A 19,032-nucleotide genomic window follows, 5' to 3' on the forward strand; every position below is an offset into this window, starting at 1 on the left:
TTTATTGCTGGCTCTACGGTAATTACAGTAGGAACAGGGATGTAAATTGTGTTTCGTGATGTAAAACATTCAGCTATGCTGATTTTAATTCATTTCCTGCCAGTCTTCCTCCACTAAATTAGTTTAGGAAAGCTCTATATTTAAAGATCCCCATAATATGCATTGCAATTTCATTTGGCTGACAAAGATTATTTCTTAAAGACTGATTTAAGGAAGCACTGCTTGTAGTGTAATAGTGAGACTTTTATTCTCCCCCAGCTCTCATAAATGTAATTATTTTGATTACAGATTGACTTTAAAAAAGTTGCTTGCTTGTGTCCTTAGTGGTCACCTGCTGCTGACTGGACTTTGATGGTGACTGTGAGAGCATAAAAGTCCTTTATAAAGTTGAAACCTTAAAGTTGAAGACCTGAAGATCTTAAGTCTGAAAATCTTTGTTTCTGTTTTCTTCTAAGTAATAGTTGTGAACGTTAGCAAGTAAACACTTACAAATATGGGGCCAATGCAGTTAATAAATTGCCTTTTTGAAGGGAATGAGTACTGAAAGCATTAATGGAAGGAATGATATATAGAAACTTCCTGCAATGTAATTGAAGAAATTAAAATAATAGTGCAAAAAAAAAGTTCCAGCCATGAGCATATGATTTATAGTATATGAAGTCTAGACCTGCTATAGAGTTGCTTTAATTTTTTAATTAAACATTCATCTAGAAGCTGAATTGTCTTACTGCACTTAGATTGATATAAGAAACTGGGGGGCTTTAAATCTGTAGTTGCTCTAAAACTCAGAACTTCTTATCAGACTGTGGGTAACTTTCTTTGAAGTGTCCAGTTTCCCATATTAACCTCCAATGTAGCAATCACAGCTTTGTGTGAAGTTTCAAAAATGTAACTGTACAAAAAGTGGTATAATAATAAAGCAATATATTGATATGTGAAGGAAGGGCACACATTTTGAAATATAGAGGTGACCACTTGTAGCCAATGAAATTCAATCATATCTTGAATGGTTTCAGCCACTCTTTCCTGATGTTGATTATGGTATTTCAATAAAGATCTAAAATTAGACAAGATTCAACACATTGCAGAGAAAATGCAATAATGGTCTTTCATTTGGTAATCCACACCTGAATTGGCAACTTTCACAGCAGTCTTAGATGATTACTGCAACAGCAGCAGGTTACATGAGCAGTGTCTGTTGTGAATAGAAGATTGTGCTGGGGAAAATGGTGATGGTTGTATAAGTTTGAGGTGAGGAAGAGATTTTAAGGAATCCACAAATGAAATGGGGGATGTTGACTTTCTTCTGATAGGGTTTCATCCAAAGAACTTCAAGGTTGGATGAAAATTAGACATGGTACCGCTCATAGCAGGGAAAGAAGATGGGGTCATTAAGACAATTGTTTGGGTTTTTTCCCCCTGATTCTAGTGTGTATATGTTGTATAATGTAGAAAACCATTGGAAATCCAGTTTTTGAAAGCTCACTGGAGAGAGAAAGAAAATCAATAACAGGGAGCAAAACAATTAACATCTGTGTCTACAAAGTAGAAAACAACAAACTACCAAAATGCTACAGCATTTCCAAAAGTTAGTGGTCTGTGCATGGCCAAGAGGTCACAAATAATCTGCAAATAGTCACGTTGACCTGTTGTATTAATTACAGTTTTGAAAGGAGTACCATGTTTTCTTGAGGAATGCCATTTCATGGACTAGCATAGGGACTATGTTCCTGTCCCTAGAAGTTGATTGAAGCTGAGGATGGAGATCAGTGCAGACAACAGCTGCCCAGGCTGTTGCTTCATGTGGTGGCTGTCTCTGTCCTGCCAAATTGCTTCCTAGCTGTATCACTGACTGAAATTCAGCTTTGGATGGGGCTATGGTGATACTTTGATGAAAGTTAGGGAGTATTTTTAAGGACTCACTCAGCTGTATATGGATGTTCTCTGCAGGGATTATTTAAATGCCAACATGACTTTGGCACTGATGTGTTATTGAGAGAAATTTTATTGGAGTTCATACTTACAAAATGATTGGTGAAATTGTAAAGAAGATAAAACTGGTTCTACTCTTTCCACTATAAGAGTACTGGATGGACAGAGAACAGCTGTTGCTGATCTTCCTTCTAGGTTCTGTTCTGGCTGATACAATTAACAGGACGAGTCTGAAGAACTGAAACAGTGTATCATGTCAAATGTGTCTTAATGAATAAGGAAAACACTGTATTAAAAGCTCGATGCCTGGGAACAGAGTGAATTGTTCTAAACTAGGTCTGGAAAAAGAGTTCCATTTTTTTTTTTTTTTAAAGCATAATATACTAAATTTGCTTGGCTGTTTTCCCCATGCATTTTCTTCGGGCAGTTCCCTATAAAAAGGTAGCTTCAAAGAATTCTCTCTAGTTTGCCATGAGAATTGCAATCAAACATCTGTTTCTCCTGGTTCATACCTGTATCTCTTCTCTGATTGGATCTATATGTATTTGTCTATATTACAATTCCTTGTGGTCTCTTGAAAACTGCTATAACTTTCTTCAGAAAGAAAAGGAATTCATTGCCCTCATTTTTAGTTATTAGGTTAGAGAGTTGACAGAAGTTTTTCTATGTTATTCTAGTACAGTTAACTTCCCTCTTATTTCAGAGAGGGAAGCAAGTGTACAAGTAATACTTCATAGACCTTACTGCTTTTGATTTCTTTAGTCTTAATTATTGGGCAGTAAGTCCTGTCAAGTGTAGTTTTAAGGATAGATACATGTGAACAAATAAACAAGAATGAAAAAGCACATCCACATATAAGAAGACACTAGTATATGCTGCAGTAATTTTCTTGTGTAGGAGAAGACTCAATTTTTCAAAGAGCTGAGAATGATGTTCGCTGGAGAATTCAGTAAAAGTATGGATTTTTTTCTATCTATAATATATTTATTAATTGCACTCAGGCTATTTAGCTGAGTTTATTTGTCAAAGGGCTTCACAATGAAGAAGAGAATGCTCTTTGCTGTCATTATTTTTATTCTATATTCCTTTTGAGATATGCAAAGAAAGTAAAGTAATGACTGTTGTCACCTTCCTGATTAAATAAACACATTTCTTGGCTGGAGGGATTTATGTAGACACCATAGAATTTGTTACTTCGTGCTGTGGAGTAAAGCCATATTCCTTTCACCCTGTCAGAATGAGCATCCAGCTCAGCCAGACCCAGGGCCTGTGTTTTTAACTTAGAAGAATTCGGAGATTGGCATTTTCATTTGATACCTTTGATCAGGGCGTGAGTTTTTAGAGCACATTTTGGCACAGGCTTATTAGTTGCACTATATCTAAGTTTTCAAAGACAGTTCTCTAGTACAGTAAGTAAAAGAGAAATTGATCTCTTTTGAAGAAAGAATCCATTCATTATTAAACCACAATTGGAAATAAAATCATCCCTCTGAGTACTATGCAGTTGAGATATTTGTTTTGGTCAATGTTACATTTTCATACCCTGACCTTTTGCAAGCAGGTGGAGGCAGTGCTAAATTCCCCCTTGTCTTCCCTCTTCTCCCCTGAAGGGAAAAAAAAAAAAGAGGAAAAACCATTTCAGTTATTGTTTCATTTATTAAGGCACTGAATTAGTCAGAATGGGAAATAATTAGAATAATAAATAAGAATAGTAAATAGAATTGTTCACTCAAAGGAAATATGCTATATACTTTATTGCTTCATGTGCCAAGTTTGTCTGAAAGAATGACCTTTTGAGGTTGTAAAAGTAGTCACAGCTACAAGCCAAATATATTTCTTATCCTGAACCATGTAATTTAAATTTAATGGATTTCTTTTAATTTATTTAATTTGAAATGGATTTGACTTGAACTTAATTCAACTTGTACAGAAACAAGTACTTAAAGTTGGTGTTTAAATTAAGGAAATAAATAGCATAATCTTTCAAATTGCTAAATATGCAGTTGATTTTAGGGACAACAGGAATAGGTGAAATTCCTTTTTTCTTGTTGAAATTTAACTCTTGGCATGAGATTCTCTAGATAGTGTCTATGTTCAAGTAACTGGTGAATTGGAGTAATCAGTCAAGCAAACATATTTTTTGGAAAAAAAAAATCCCAAAATATTTCTACTGCTATATCTCCCCCTGTTTTTGGATTTGAGTGTTTAGTGTTTATTACTCTGGATTTTTAGACTTTATTCACTACCCTGAGATCTGAAATTCTGTATTTCTCTTCCTACAAATTAACTGGGGGCTTAAACCTCATAGATGATTAACAAAGTGAGTGCTTTTTGGAAAAGAAAAAAGTTAACTACAAAACACTAAAATTTACATTATCAATGTTTTCAAGCTTCCTTTGCCACCACCTTCTTGGATAAGGGCATTGGAAAAGATGAAAAATCTACTTTGACTATGTTATAAGAAATTCCAGGGTAATTATTTTGTCATTGGGTTAAGTGGGGGAGGAAACTGAAAGTCTATCAAGAAATGGATAAATTGAAACAACTTTAAGCTGGATGTTCTTTCTAATCCTTATCCAGCATTGGCTAACAAAGCTAGTGGCAGAAAGTGGAGTGAAATAGCATTCTAATAAACCAATTAATTGTATAGGAAAGAGTGAATGTTCTGCAGGTTGTATCTCCAGTTGCTCTTAACGCAGAGCCATCTTCACTCAAATTTGGGAAAAACAAAAAAATTTGATTGGAGTCCAAGATATGAGCAACTCGTTTGCCTGCGGTGCTGAACTGTCACTATATGCAAAGGCAAACTTGTTTTAAACTATTTCAGAGAATCTTAGCTTTAGCTTTCTTTGTATTTTATCCTGGCCTAGATAACAAAATTTGTTTTTCTACAAGGTTATGAAGTTTTCACTTCAGGCTTATATTTTAATCAAAAGTTGCTATCATTCTGCTCCCTCTTAAGCCAGGATCAGTAGTAGTTGCCCTGAAATATGATCTGAAATAGGAGATACCTGTAGTAGTAATGATTGCTTTCATTTCAATTAAAAATCATGGAACTTCATGAAAAAACCTTACTGTTTAAAATAAATACATATTTCCAATGTGTTAATTATACTGGTAGATTAATACATCCAAATGGAGATAGTAACAAGCGATGTCCCTTAGGAACATGGTGGGATTGAGTGCACAGTCCACAAATTTGTGGCTGGTACGAGGCTGGGTGGTGGAGTTGATTCTCTTGAGGGAAGGGATGCCATCCAGAGGGACCTGGATGGGGGAGTGGGCCCGGTGAGCCTCGTGAGGTTCAACAAGGCTGAGTGCAAGGTCCTCCACTCTACAATACAGGGGCACTCTGCAGTATCAGTACAGGCTGGGGGAGAAATGGATGGAGCAGGACTTGGGGAAAGTGTATGAAAAGTTGGACGTTACCTGGCAATGTGTGCTGGCAGCCCAGAAAGTCAATCCCACCCAGGGCTGCCTCAAAACCAGCATGGCCAGCATGTCAAGGGAAGTGATTCTGCCCCTCTACTCACACTCACCTGCAGTGCTGTGTCCAGCCCTGGGGTCTCCAGCACAAGACAGATATGGACCTGTTAGACTGAGTCCAGAGGAGGCCACACAAATGATCAGAGGGCTGGAGCACCTCTCCTGTGAAGACAGACTGAGAGAGTTGTGACTGTTCAGTCTGGAGATAAGAAGCTCTGGGGAGACATTATTGGGACCTTTCAGTACTTAAAGGAGATTTATAAGGAAGGCAGAGATTGCCTCCCAAGGCCTGTGGTGACAGGACAAGGGGGAGTGGTTTTAAAGTGGAAGAAGGTAGATTTAGATCATAAGGAAGGACACGAGGACGGAACCTTTTACGATGAGGGTGATGACACACTGAACGTCCCTGGAAACATTTAAGGTCAAATTGGACAGGACTTGGAATTGATGATGTACCTGCCCATGGCAGGTGAATCAGAACTAGATGATCTTTGAGGTCTCTTCCAACTCAAATAACTCTGTGGTTCTGTGATTTAATATACAAGTTCTAGTGCACTAGTCAGATATCTTTGAGAAATATAAGTTGATTTTAAAATTATCTAAACTTTCCTTTCCATTGTTGACTTGAAAATGTAAATACAGTACTCAAAGCTTTTTGAAATGTGGAGGAATGTTTTGTTTTTAAACAGTTTTCCAAATGAACTGTAGACAGTAGAATATGCTTTTTGTAATTTATATCTAATAGAAGGACATTGATTATTCTCTCAATATTTTCAAAGTAATATCAGAGGTTTCCATTGTCACAGTTCAATTTCAGTGAATTGATGGATATACAACTGAATAGGTTTTGGCACAGTATCTTTCCCACCTGTCTTTTGTGGAGCTTACAAATTTGTTGGCTATAGAAAGATAGTGGGTATATTAAAATGTGTTCAGGTAACAGAAGGTTTTAAAATAGGTGTGTAATTCTTGGAAAATAGATTAATGGATAAAAGAAAGTATATCTGTGAATCAATAAAAAAAATTACATTGTAGTTATTTTTGCAAGAGACAACTCAACTTTTACTAAACAAAGCTACTGTAACAATCCTTATAAATGTGCTTATTGTCCTCATATTAATCTTCATGAAGCACAAATTATATAGTTGAAATGACAGTATCTAGTAGGAAATTGAGATTAAAAACTAGGTGTCTTCGAATATAAACCTGTTTTTCAGTTCTCTTAGATGAAGTATTTCTGAGGCACACAGAAAGCATATTTGCGAGTTCACAACTCTATAGGCACAGCATAATCTGAGCTCGTATCTACCTTTAATTACATTTCTGAAGAATGCGACTTCAGAAAGTGCAGCAGAGAGAGAAGTGCTGTGCTTGAGAACGGATTCCTATTTAACATGAGCCCTTTACTTCAGATCTTCTGGGCTGCTTTGTTCACTCTGCGTTTTGTGCTTGCTGGAAGACGATGGGGATTGATGCAAGCACGCATCGGTTTCGCCAGATGGCTGCTTACCCTTGCAGTCATTCCCTGAGTCTTGTGCTGGGGATGATACAAGACAGTTTTCAGGCTCTCCAAGCTTTCCACTGGAAGTGTTTTTCTGTGAAGGTGGGAATTCATTGTACAGCCTTTTTGCCCTTCGTGCTGAAGTCTGTCACGTGGCTGAGCAATCTTGTCCTGTGGCACTGAAAAGAAGGTTTTAGACTGTGTGCGGAGCAGTTGTTTATGCTGAGGATAGAAGTTGGTAGTGTAAGAGGAAGTAAGCTAAGCTTTGTGTTAGCTAATATTAGTATAAAGAGTGAACTTCCCTTAGATCCTGCTTTCCTTTCAGTAGATTACCATTCAGGACATGGAGTCAGTATCTCAGAAGCCTCCTGTGTTCTTTGTACTTGATGATGACTGATAATGAACACTTCTACTCATCTTGAAATTTTCTTCTCCTTCCATAGATTTGGCATTGCTACCAACTGTCTAGTTGAGAGGAAAGGAAGGATAGTCTTTTGGCCAATAAAATACAGACAGGCAATTAAGTCTTCAGGGGTTCAGTGGGCCAGTCTCTGCGGGACTAAAGTAAAAGGATATTCAGATCATATTTTCAAGTAGAAGTCCTAAGATGGTAAAATTCAGTCTTCTTATGTGATAATAATTATTCCTTATGAGGTTGGTTTTACCATGTTAACACAAAAAGTAGCTAACATGCTTTGCTTTTGGATTAATATTTTGATTTGGGATTTTCAAGGTAATTACTTAAAAAAAGTAACCTGTAATAGCATATGGACACTGAATGATAGATTGATAAGGTTCTGTTAGTGTCTTATTGGTACATATGAACTTGAGCCTTACACCACCACAGCAACTGTGTTCTGGTATCATCTGTACACAGAAAAGACTTCTCAATAATCAGTGCACTTAACTTTTAGAAAAGCAGGTATTTGATGATATGTTTGTACTAATGTTGGAATTTTCTCAAGGGTGGAGGTCTGGTCTTGCTTCATTTCTTTAAAGCTTTTACTTGGGAGTTTTCAAAATGTTCTCGTTCATGAAGAATTTTATTTCTTTCCTTCTTAAATACCTATTTCTATTCATTAACATTAGAAAAAAATCCACCTGAATTCAAGCTAAACCAGTTTGTGTCTTCATCTGAAAGGTACAAGCATAATACTAACGCTTTAAATATTTGTGTGTGTCTGTGCATTTGGTTTTAGGCTGGCATTCTTGCACTTTGTGTTTACCACCAGCAAAGAGAAGGGCTAGTGCTTTGTCAGCTGTAGCTTTAGTTTCTGGGTGTCTGAGGGGGATGGAGTGTGCTCAAAATCCTACCTTGACCTGGGTAGGGGTCACAGCAGCATTTCTGAGCTGCAAATGTCAACCACATTTCTGTTTTGGCTCTTCAGTCAGAAGGCTGGGAATGGGAGGTCAGGTAGGAAACACTGAGGAAAAGGCAGTGAACCAAACACCACTGCAGTGTCCCTTTGGAGTCTCTTGTGTGAGCATGAATTGAGGAACCAGTATTTTAAAGTAATAAATGAAATTAGATTTGTAGAAAGCACTATTTCAGGCTTCTAATAAGATGATTTTGAGACAGTAGAGCTTAAAAATGTTAACAATTTGCCAGGTAGTTAATATTTTTGTCACTGCTAATGGAATGAATTGATTTTGAGTGTAATTTTGTTTTCCTATAGAGGGTATATAGAAGTTGAGGATAATTGTTTTCTATTCCTATACGTATATATAATAGGATACCCTTTTGGAAGAGAAAAAACACCTCTCAACAAAGTAGTTAAATAGCTCTTGACACTTGAATCTTCACCATCCCCTTCTCAACTCTGGTGCCATTTTCTGGGTAAAGTTCAGGATAATGGTCTATTTAAAACCTCAAATCACCTCCTATGTAGTAGTTTGTAGTCTATTTCTGTACTACATTTAGACTTAATTTGAAAGCAAACCCAGTGTGGAACAGTAAACTACTGTGAAATGCTTGAGATCTCGGGTTAATTATGGAAATCACCAATTGCATAAAATTGTATGCAAATTCTGACAGTACATCTTAAAAGTTGTGGTTTAGTTGCATGTTGCAGAATAGCAAATTTTTTTTGTTAATTTGTAGGGTTGATTGTATGACTAAACAAATTTAATATTCTCTAAGAAGCTTATTTTCAGAGAAGAGAATTTTAAATGATCTCAAAGATTTTCATTTTGTTAGTGTATAATTTACTTGGGTTGAACGTAAGTGGTGCTAGTGCTAATTTATCCAAATCATAGCTGAAATCCATGTAGGCTTTTTCAGCACTTTAAAGAGTTTTGTAATTTTATTTTTGATACTTTCTCTATTTTAAATTGTGTGTGCCCTTCAGGCTCTGTTAAAACTGCAGGTAATTGTCTTTGGTACTTATTTTTTTTCTATTTACTTAAGGAAGCCCTCTGAGCAAAAAGCATCAAGAATATTAAATTTCATTACAATAAGTACCAACCTGCTTTGCCTCCAAGGCTATTCTTATATTCATGTTTTGCAGAACATAACCTTTACTGAGTAGTATTTGAGTTATTGCTTCCATTTGTAGGGCAAATAACTGAATGCTTTATTGGATATTAGTTTACTCTTACCAAGTGTAGGTAGGAGTAGCCTGAAAAATGTAAGCCGAGGACATTGCTGCTCACTTTGATATTTTAAACCCTTATATAGTCCATAGTTCATTTTGAAGAGAAAATATTTCTCCTTGTGCAAATGGCATTTCAGTAAAGTCGTGTGAATGCGGGACTGGGGCTCCTTCCACTCGTGTTTGGGAGGAATCAGCTGCCAAGGACACACGGCAGTGTGGTCCCTGGGATCACTTTGGGAGAACCTGCAAGGAGGAGAAGGAGTTACCCTCTATCATCTCTCTTTTTCCTAGCCAAAATATAGACTATTCATCACTATTTACTCAGGACATGTTCAGTCAGCCCTAATTTAACTGGGTCTTGTATCATCTGTGCCATAACTCGTCAAGGACCTCACTCTATGGTACTGCTTTGCACCAGCAGATGAAGCAGAATTTTGAGGGGGAGAAAAAATTAAAATACTTTCTTGAAGATTTCAGAACTCCTTGTTGTATATGAATAAAGGATGTGCTTCTTTCTAAGAAATCATTTTCCTGAAGTAATTGCTGAGTAGGAGTCCATAAGTCTAATAAATGCATATTGCTATGATATTGTTTGCAGCATATTGAATGAAAGTGCTTTCTCCTTGCATAACAGTTAACATTTGGGGATCAGGATTAGTGGTTCCAGAAGGGTATGGCTCTCTAGAATTCCAATTTAAATTGAAATAGAAAATCCTCTGCATTTTCAAAGCTTCTGCTCTTGTTTCCTCTCAAAAGAAAAAAATGAAAAGCTACATAATAACCAGTGTTCTGCTTATTGGAATTTTTAAATAGAAAAGTACAACTATATAAAACACAATGTATGTTATGTATAATATATATTAGCATTATTATATATATGTATATATATATATATATATATATATAAAGACTGACTCGGACTATTTAGTTTAGAGAAAAGAAGGTTCAGGGGAGACCTTCTCACTCTAATAAAAACCAGTATGATTTAGTTTTTGAAAGAACTTCAGATCTTTACTGAACAAATGCTTCCAAATTTGAAAATAGTCCTTTCACTTTGATTTCTCATGACTTTTTCATAATACGCTTAAATAAGTAAAGACTTTTTTTTCTGGAGGCTGGCCTTGAAATTCTCAAATGCTTTTGAACTTTTCCATTTTAATTCATGGAATGGGATGTTAACACTTTAACAAAGACGTCTTCTGCCACAACTATTGGTAAAAGTATCTGTTATTTTTAACTGTTAGAGGAAACTTTTAATCTTTCAGTGACTTATTTGATATAGTCTATAATTACATTTGATGTAGTCACTGTCTTTCTATTTATAAATCCTCAATTTCTGTGGCTAAGATTAAAATCCTTTTCCTGGATTTAGAAGTGCCCAGATCATGTATTTGCTATTAATTTCATTTCACAAATGTAAGATTCCAGAATTTCTCTTCAGCACAGGTTTGTAAATAATGGAGGGTGTCAACTGCCTCTTATTGCTTACTGCTCATGACAGTGAGGCACTAATCATTTATTGGGGGTTTTTTTTGGTGTTTTTACCTCATAAACAGTTCAGCTTAATGGAATAATGACCCGTAAAAATAGAGAAAGCAACTTTTTTCCTATCAGCCCTTTTTAAAGGTCTGTATCTTTCTGTAAGAGTTCTCAGAACAGCTAGGGGTAAGAGGTGATGGAAGGTTTTCCACTCCTATGGCCATCCATCTTTCATCTTAGTTCTTTCTATGAGTGAGAGACGTTTAGTAGTTGTGAGAAATATGTGGTTGGAAACTATTGTGTCAAGATAAACTCATACCATCTTGGAACATGGAAAGGTATAATCTTGACTTCCTCAAAAACCTGACTGGCTGACCCGCACCTGGTAATGTTTGTGTCTGTTTTCCAGTTAGAAAACCAGCTGGAAACTTCACTCTTCTGAGAATCAACTGTGTAAAGACCAGCTGCTCTAGGTGGGAAAACTGCTTAAGTAGTTCATCAGAAGTCCATTCCTACTGGGAAAATTGATATCAGTGACCACTACTACCTTTAAGCACCCTTTTTGTTGAAAACAAAAGCACAGCAAAAAGCCCTGACCTTTTGTGGTACTGTGCAGGGGGATCTGTTCTTCCCAGTGGAAGTTGGATGCCAATCACTACATGTCTGAAGGGTTCACAGACATTGATCTGAGCAAGTGCTGGGTTTTTCTGTGACCACTGTTCTCCTCATGGCTGGCAGACTTAATGTGGGATTTGATACTTGAATACCTGACAAGAAACACACTGAGAGTGATTTTTAACAGGTCCCATCCACTTTGTGTGACATTTTGTTGCCTCACTGTCACCAGGGGTTTGCTTTAAGTCCATGAGGACTCGTGAGCTTTTTTTCATTATCTCTTCAGACAGTGAAACGTTCTTGATGGCAACAGGGAAACTTCACAAGGTGTTTTCAGGATCTTACTGAGGCTCCATCCTGATTACTGACTTAGTGTCTCAGACTTCTGTGGTAGGAATTGCATCCCCTTCTGGCCTCAGGGTAGACTCTGTACTTCAGACCAGTTTAGAACACTTGCTGTGTTCTGGTGTAGACTCTGCTTTTCTTTGAGATTCACTGGAATGGGATTTTCTAGGACAGACAGAAGTGGGTTAATGTTTGGCAAGTCAGATAATCTAGTGCTTCTTCAGAACCTCCTGAGGTTAAGATTTGGCCTTTTTTCAAATGTCTGCATTTTAATACTCAATTTTGCTTGTCTTTTGTTATTTCAGAAGTGTAGTGTTCGTCTTTATTCATTTACTTCCTTATAATTCAGAATTCTTTCATGTGTCCCTAATGTAGATCTTTCTTCCCTTACTGATGTCAGAGTGCTGTTTGCTCATGCATGAACCTGAGCAGGCAAATAATTTTGAACGTTGTTTTTTTTTTACTGCATAGCAATTGCAGTTTGTCAAAACCTTTCACCCTCTTGCAATGACACATGTGCATTTTGCAGTAGTGAATTCTCTTTGTTCCAAGGTTGGGTCCAAAGAACTTGCAATGTCAATCAAGATTTCCTAAGTGAGGACCCTTTGTTAGCTATAAGGAGAGTTGACTGAAATTTTTAACCTAAGGTATCTAATTGGTGATTGAAGCTTTACTAATAATGTTTTCACTGTCATATGGGACCTTAAAGAAAGAGAAACCTTGGAGTTCAAAATGTCTTTTAAAAGATAAAACTTCTTTACAGACCAAAAATCAAAGGTTACAAAATCTTTTGTTTGACACTGTCAACATCTTTGCTGCATCTCAGTATATAAATTATCAACTTTTACAGTTGATAATTTTAGGGTGTGAATTCTATACAGGTAGCAAAGCAAACAAAATCTAATCAGGTGAAACAGAGAGGTCATGGTATGGATCTATTTCTCTTTAAAACAAACTAACAAAACCTCACAATTAAGAGAACAGAGGTAAAGTGACAAGCAATTGATTGTGAACAGTAAGTAGGGAAGGAGAAGACAGTGGGGTAGTAATTAAGAGATTTGATAAATTTGAGAAAAAACTCAGGGAGCTATATCTGAAGCTGATATTTATTTTAAAATAAATAATAAACTTCAAGGGAAAAAAATTGGCTATCATGATATGACTGAAAGAGATAATCTTCTTTCATGATCCAAAATCCCTGTTAAGGAAGCTTTGTGCCAGTAGCAGCAAGAGACTTAGAGAACTGGGAACTGTCCCCATTAACTTGTCCAAGAAAGTGCAGTTATAATCCATGCAGTATGGGTAACATCTTTCCAAGCTTTGTGTGAGTAAAGATCTACTGCTGCTGAAAGTTTTCATTTCAAGCCTCATCCGTGTGCAAAATCGTGATGGACAAGTAGTAGAGACATTAGAACTTATGCACCTAATCTGGAAGTCCATTTGTGGCCCTCAGATCACCTTCAGAGTGGAACTGCTTCACCAAAGGGATCATGACCACAATGATTATCTTTTGCATTGGTTGCTTATGGTGGCAATGTTAAAAAAACAGTGTCATCGTATTAATTTATTTTAATAACATCCAAAGTACTGTAGCACTCTGAAGAGTAATTCAAGAATACTGCAAGAATGTTGCAGCCATTCTGAAAGCTTTTACCAGTCAAGCTCTCCTGCAACTAGAACTTGGAATATAGACAGGAGACTGTCCTCAAGATTTTTCTTAGCTGTCTTCTGTTTATTTTAAATTAATGTTAAAAATTCAATGCATGTTAAACTGAAAGCTTTAGTGTCCTGTAACTTGTCACCTTTTATATCTGTACCACTACTATTAATTGTTTCCAGAATAAGCTTTTTCCTTAAGTTATCCTGTGTCCTAATACTAACTTTGAAATGTGAGTTGTCTTAAGATTGCTGAAATGGAACTGCCTGGGGAGGATTTCTTTAATTATTATTTTCTGTCTGTACAGGAGGTAGTCATGCAATGCACTTCCAAGATTCCCAAGTCCAGAAAAACTAGCACTCTGCATCAGTGCCTTTGGTTGTTGCTGTGGGGAAAAAAGTTAATTCATTGCTTCTGTCTCTTCTTAGGCTGATACAGGGGAAGTGACATGTTGCTGCTGACCCCTTTTGCTCACAGGTTATCTATCGTATGCCCCAAGAAGAGAGCTCTTTTGTTTGTCATCTGCACAGTCCATTTTGGAGGCATAATGCTGTTTGGATTGCCAGGCAAAAGCTCTTTGGGTGTGTTAATGACTTTATCATGTTCTATTGACCGACAGAGACATGTATATTCCCATGGAATGCTGTTCGGAATAATTAGGAGTGCAGGTCTGGAGAGCAGTCTGGCAGTGTGAGTTAAAACACAGGCACCTCCTGCACTGCTTCAGCTTCTCAATCCCTTGTGGCTAGAGATGACTGGGGATTTGGCAATGATACTGTGACAGAGAGGAATTACTTATGGTAAATTAAGAAGGTTGAAATACAAAGGTTTCTATTGTTTCTGTTGTAGTTTTCCAAATAGGATAAGACTGGTTACCCTCTTCATATAACTGATTAAACAAAGTGCATCTCAAAAGCAGGCAAACTGATCTGTGCTGGTAAGCAGTGATAAAAAGAAAAAAAAAAAAAGAACATCTCTGTATCAGATCTACATGTTTAGTCCATAAAATAACTTGTGCCAGATTCAATGAAAGTTAACGATATCAGACTGAATGCCAATTTCTTTATGTTTAGCAATCCATTGGTGGAATTTAAGGCAGTAGCTGTTGAAATGTTTGGAGATAGTTTGAGAAGTAGCATTTTAGCAATTCAGTGGTACTATGTGATAAGGTAATTAAACACTAAGAACTGAAAAAGGTATATCATCATAAAAGTCTCGATTCATATAAGGTCAGCATAATATAATAAGTGCGGTTTCTGAAGGTCAGCGTTAATATGGTTCAAGAATTACATCTTCAAACTGTATTAGGTACAGCCAATATTTTTTTTTTTTTTTTGTCCATAGTGAGAAAATTAACTGGTTTAAATGCATTGCTCGCATCTAAGTATTTCATGTTTATCGTGGATTGGAATTTAGAATGTTTATGGTGAATCATTATTTTGCTCTTTTTAGTAGTATAGAGGAAAAAATTAAATAATGAGTGTGTCCTGTAAGCAATTTCACAGGTTTTCTGCTGACCTGGTATAGGAAAACTGTTAAATTTCTTATCACCTCATGAAACCGGATCATCTAGGTAAATGTGCTCGTTTCACTTTTTCAAACAAGAAATCTGTTTTTAATAAGTGAGCTGCGGGCTCCAAGGGTGAGGAAAAAAAAACCCCAGCAATACTTCTCTGCAAAGGCCTTCTTTGTTTTGAATGATGTCTGAGTGAATTCTGAATTACTTAAATTTCTTGCACTGTAAATCATTCTGTTCCTTAATGATGATACAGCATATATTTTCCTCTCTTTGATCATGCATGCAATGAAAGAACTTTCTCAATTTTATGGTATGCAAAAATGCGAGACTTTTAGGATATAATTCGAGATATGGCTTTTGCCCAAAAGAAATTACATTCTTAATGAATGCTATCCTGTTTCCATATCTTTCTGTAAAATTACAAGAATGTACTGTTTTTGAAATGTTCCAGAATTATTGCTTCTGCGGTGGATGTATTTCAATTATGCCTCTTCAATTTTGGCCTCTACTGGCATTCTGCCAAGCTATTTGTTACATCTGTCAACTTCTAAGTCTAATGCTGCTGCTCCCATAAACAAATTGACTTGGATGAAAAAATGAACCTCTGTATAGTTTGTGTGATTTGCATGTTTCAAAAAAACTGTTATTCTGGCTCGTGTTTTGGAGCTGTGTATTTCTCTCTAAAAGTCAATATGGTTTCTAGTACTTGATATCTTTCCTAAAAATTATCCTGATTTTTTTCCAAGCTTAGGCTAGAATGAGAGTTAATATTTATTTATTTATTTATGATCTTCTCTCCCATGTGCAATCAGATGGTTGGAAAACATCTGCTGCTCCTGCTCAGGTTTTTGATCTCACCAGTTTGCTACCTAATATTTTGTTTCAACAAATTCATCTTGTTTGTTCTTATCTGTAGTCACTTTTTCGTCTAAAAGTCATTACAATTTATTTTCATAACTTGTTCTCCATCTTTTCCCAAAGTTCAATCTTCAGTGCCAACAATGGTGGAAATACATTTGTTATCTGTTTTGAGACTTCTGTGTGTGTTTTACAGATGTAAAAATCCTCTTCACAGTCTTAAGGACTTTAAGGTTATAAAGTCAAACAGTCTAATGAGAAGAAATAGCTTTTAAGTCTGGCTGGTGCTTGTAGTAATTAATGTACTCTTTGTACATGTGTTATCTTAATTCTGTGCGAGATACTGGTTTTGTTGTAATACAGTTACTGCTTTGACTTTTCTCACAGTATTTAGCTTGCAGGAAATAGCTTTCTGCAAATTTCATGCTGGGTCAGAAAAAGATACAGCAAATGTTTGCTCAAAGCTGTATTTTTGTGACCAGTTTGCCAGTTCATAGGACTTCTTATATCTTTCTATTCCTTTTAATGTCAGAGCATTCTCTCTCTTTTTCATTCATTGCAAATCACCTCACCTGAGAAATAACAAATATATAAAAGGTTCTACAGACAAGATCCTGAGATCTTCCTTGTATAGTGTTAACTTGGGAATTGGATGAATTGGGGAAAGGGGAGTATGGGGATGGAACAAAAAAAATCTTATCATGTAATGCATGCCAAGGAAAGGTGTTGAACTGAGGCAATTCACAGTGAGCTGGAATTCACATTTCCTAAATTTGGTGGGTTTGATTTGGTAACATTTCTGTCTTTATATGCATGAATGTATATCTGTGTGCAGTGCATGCAAAGAAAAGGGGAAATGTTCTAATTCTATGAAAATGAATAAGGATTAGCTATTTGGTGAGATGAGGATTTGACCAGTTTGGGAGTGTTTTCACACATTTTTTTCATGTAATACAACCACCTCGAGACTTAAAGCATCCTGCATAGGTGAAAGCTTTTTGGAGGAAGGAAACTGGGCACATTTGTTTTGTCAAAATGGAGTATATTCCTTGTGTCATAATTTCCTCAGGAATTTACTGTTTCTGATGTCTGTTAAATGAAATGTAGAAAAGGTCCCCTTTGCTGCCTTGTGCCTAACTATGTGCACAGGTAAATTGGAACAGGGATGCTGACTGAGGTGCTTTGTGCTGGGTGACCCCTCCTACCTCACCCACCAGAGAGTGGCAGGTGGGACCCTACGTCCTGCTGTGTAGCTTGCTCTCTTCTCTGAACAGAAACTTGGTAGGAAGTGGGCTCATAGTTGTGCTGTCCTGGAAAACTAGTTAGAGGAATCATAGAATTGGCAAAAGATGTTGGCAAAAAAAGTTTCCCTATGTCATGTGTTGGCTGGTTGAGATGGGGGAACTCGTTGGAGCCGTGGCTCGCAGGAGATGCACCTGAGGCAGCCCGTGCTGAGGGTGGCAGAGAGAGTTGTGCCCTGGAGGGTGGAGAGAAGAAACGAGATATGAGGGGTCTTTTGAAGCTATGGAGACCAGTGTCCCAGGAGAGGAGGTGAAGAATAGTAGGAAAATTGTTCCTAATACTGTTTTATTCCTTAATATCAAACTCTGTTCACAAATGTCTCCCAATGCTTGCTCATTTTGGAACCTCTTTTATATTTTTTATTTCACATCCATGCTTGCTTTGGGTGTGTGTGTGTGTTATACCCCATTCCTGTTGTTCTGAATTTCAGAAAATATCTCCTCAACTTCCATAACTTGGTTTATTCTTCAAATGTGTAAATTTGCAGAATAGCAGGTGATTTAGTAATCTACTAGTGATTTGTGATTTGTAGCTAATGAGGGAGGGAGGTGGGGAAAGACAACTTTTTTACTTTCTTTATTCCTAAAAATTGCTGTAAATCCATAAAATTTTGGGGACAAAATCTTACCTATTATGATTTTCTTTCCATTTCTGTAACATCTTTTCCTTAAGGAGGCAAAGGAAAATTATCGCAGCGAGTATGTAAAATACAGTACATGTATTTAGACACTAGCCTGTTAGATGTCTACATAGATAGTTGAGAGTTCTTCCTAACCTCCTACCTGCACTCTTAAAATTATGTGCAGTAAAAGATAAAGACTTAAGAAGACAAACTTCTTAGGGAAGGGTCAATGAAAAATAGAGAAGAAGCCATTAAAATGGTAAAATGCACAGTACAAGTACTACATATGCAAGTGGGGAACATGGTATAAGGAATTCTAGTTGATCTCAAGGTTTTTAAACCTTATAAAATATGTTCATGTTGTTTCAGCTGGGAAGTTTTGAGATTCCTTCTGTCTAATTTGAGAATGTGGATTGAAGACTATCGCTTTGACGGGTTCCGGTTTGATGGCGTGACATCTATGTTGTATCACCATCATGGCATTGGTAAGTAATTCAATCAACTCTGATTTCAGCAGTCCTGTTGCAGCTGTTGCTGTGGAAATAATGTTATCAAGTTCACTGTTTCTCAGAGGGGGGGAAAAGGGGTTTTAGAACAGGAGGTAGCAGGGCTCATTTATAAGCTTTAAACTAGGTAGGAGAGGGGGAAAGGGATAAAACCAGGCTTGCCAGTGATGAGCAATGGGATGGCACACCAAAACTTGAGGAACTGAGCACTAGTGGGATCCTTCAATCTGCTCCATGAGGTGTCTGCTACAACAAACCACATTTGAAATGTTTCCACACCAACACACTCAGCATGAGGAACAAACAAGGAGCTTGAAGCTTTGGCCCAGTCCCAGGGATATGACATCATTGGCATAAATGAAACCTGGTGGGATGAGTCCTGTGCCTAGAGTGCCCTGTTGGATGATATCAGGCTCTTCAGGAGGGATAGGCAGGGCAGAAGAGGCAGGAGGGTGGTGGTATATGTGATGAGGGGGCTGGAATGTATGGAGCTCACAGCTGGCAGTGGCACAGTTGAGAGCCTCTGGGTTGCTGGGTCCCTCAAAGGCCAAGAGATCCCTGCAGAGATACAAACTGGAGTGCTGGGCAATCACCAGATCACAAAGACAAGTGCTGA

General features: G+C 37.1%; 1 protein-coding gene across 2 annotated transcripts in view; it reads left to right on the plus strand.

The window, feature by feature from the left end:
- The window catches only part of GBE1 (1,4-alpha-glucan branching enzyme 1), a 150,490-nt gene that overhangs the window by 74,259 nt on the left and 57,199 nt on the right, over positions 1-19,032 (plus strand). For both annotated transcript variants that reach the window (XM_032680022.1, XM_032680023.1), the window contains exon 8: positions 18,280-18,395. In XM_032680022.1, coding sequence (XP_032535913.1) covers positions 18,280-18,395 — 116 coding nt within the window. The remainder of the gene's footprint in view (positions 1-18,279; positions 18,396-19,032) is intronic.

This window comes from Chiroxiphia lanceolata, chromosome 2 (genome assembly GCF_009829145.1).
Source record: "Chiroxiphia lanceolata isolate bChiLan1 chromosome 2, bChiLan1.pri, whole genome shotgun sequence".
NCBI lineage: Eukaryota > Metazoa > Chordata > Aves > Passeriformes > Pipridae > Chiroxiphia > Chiroxiphia lanceolata.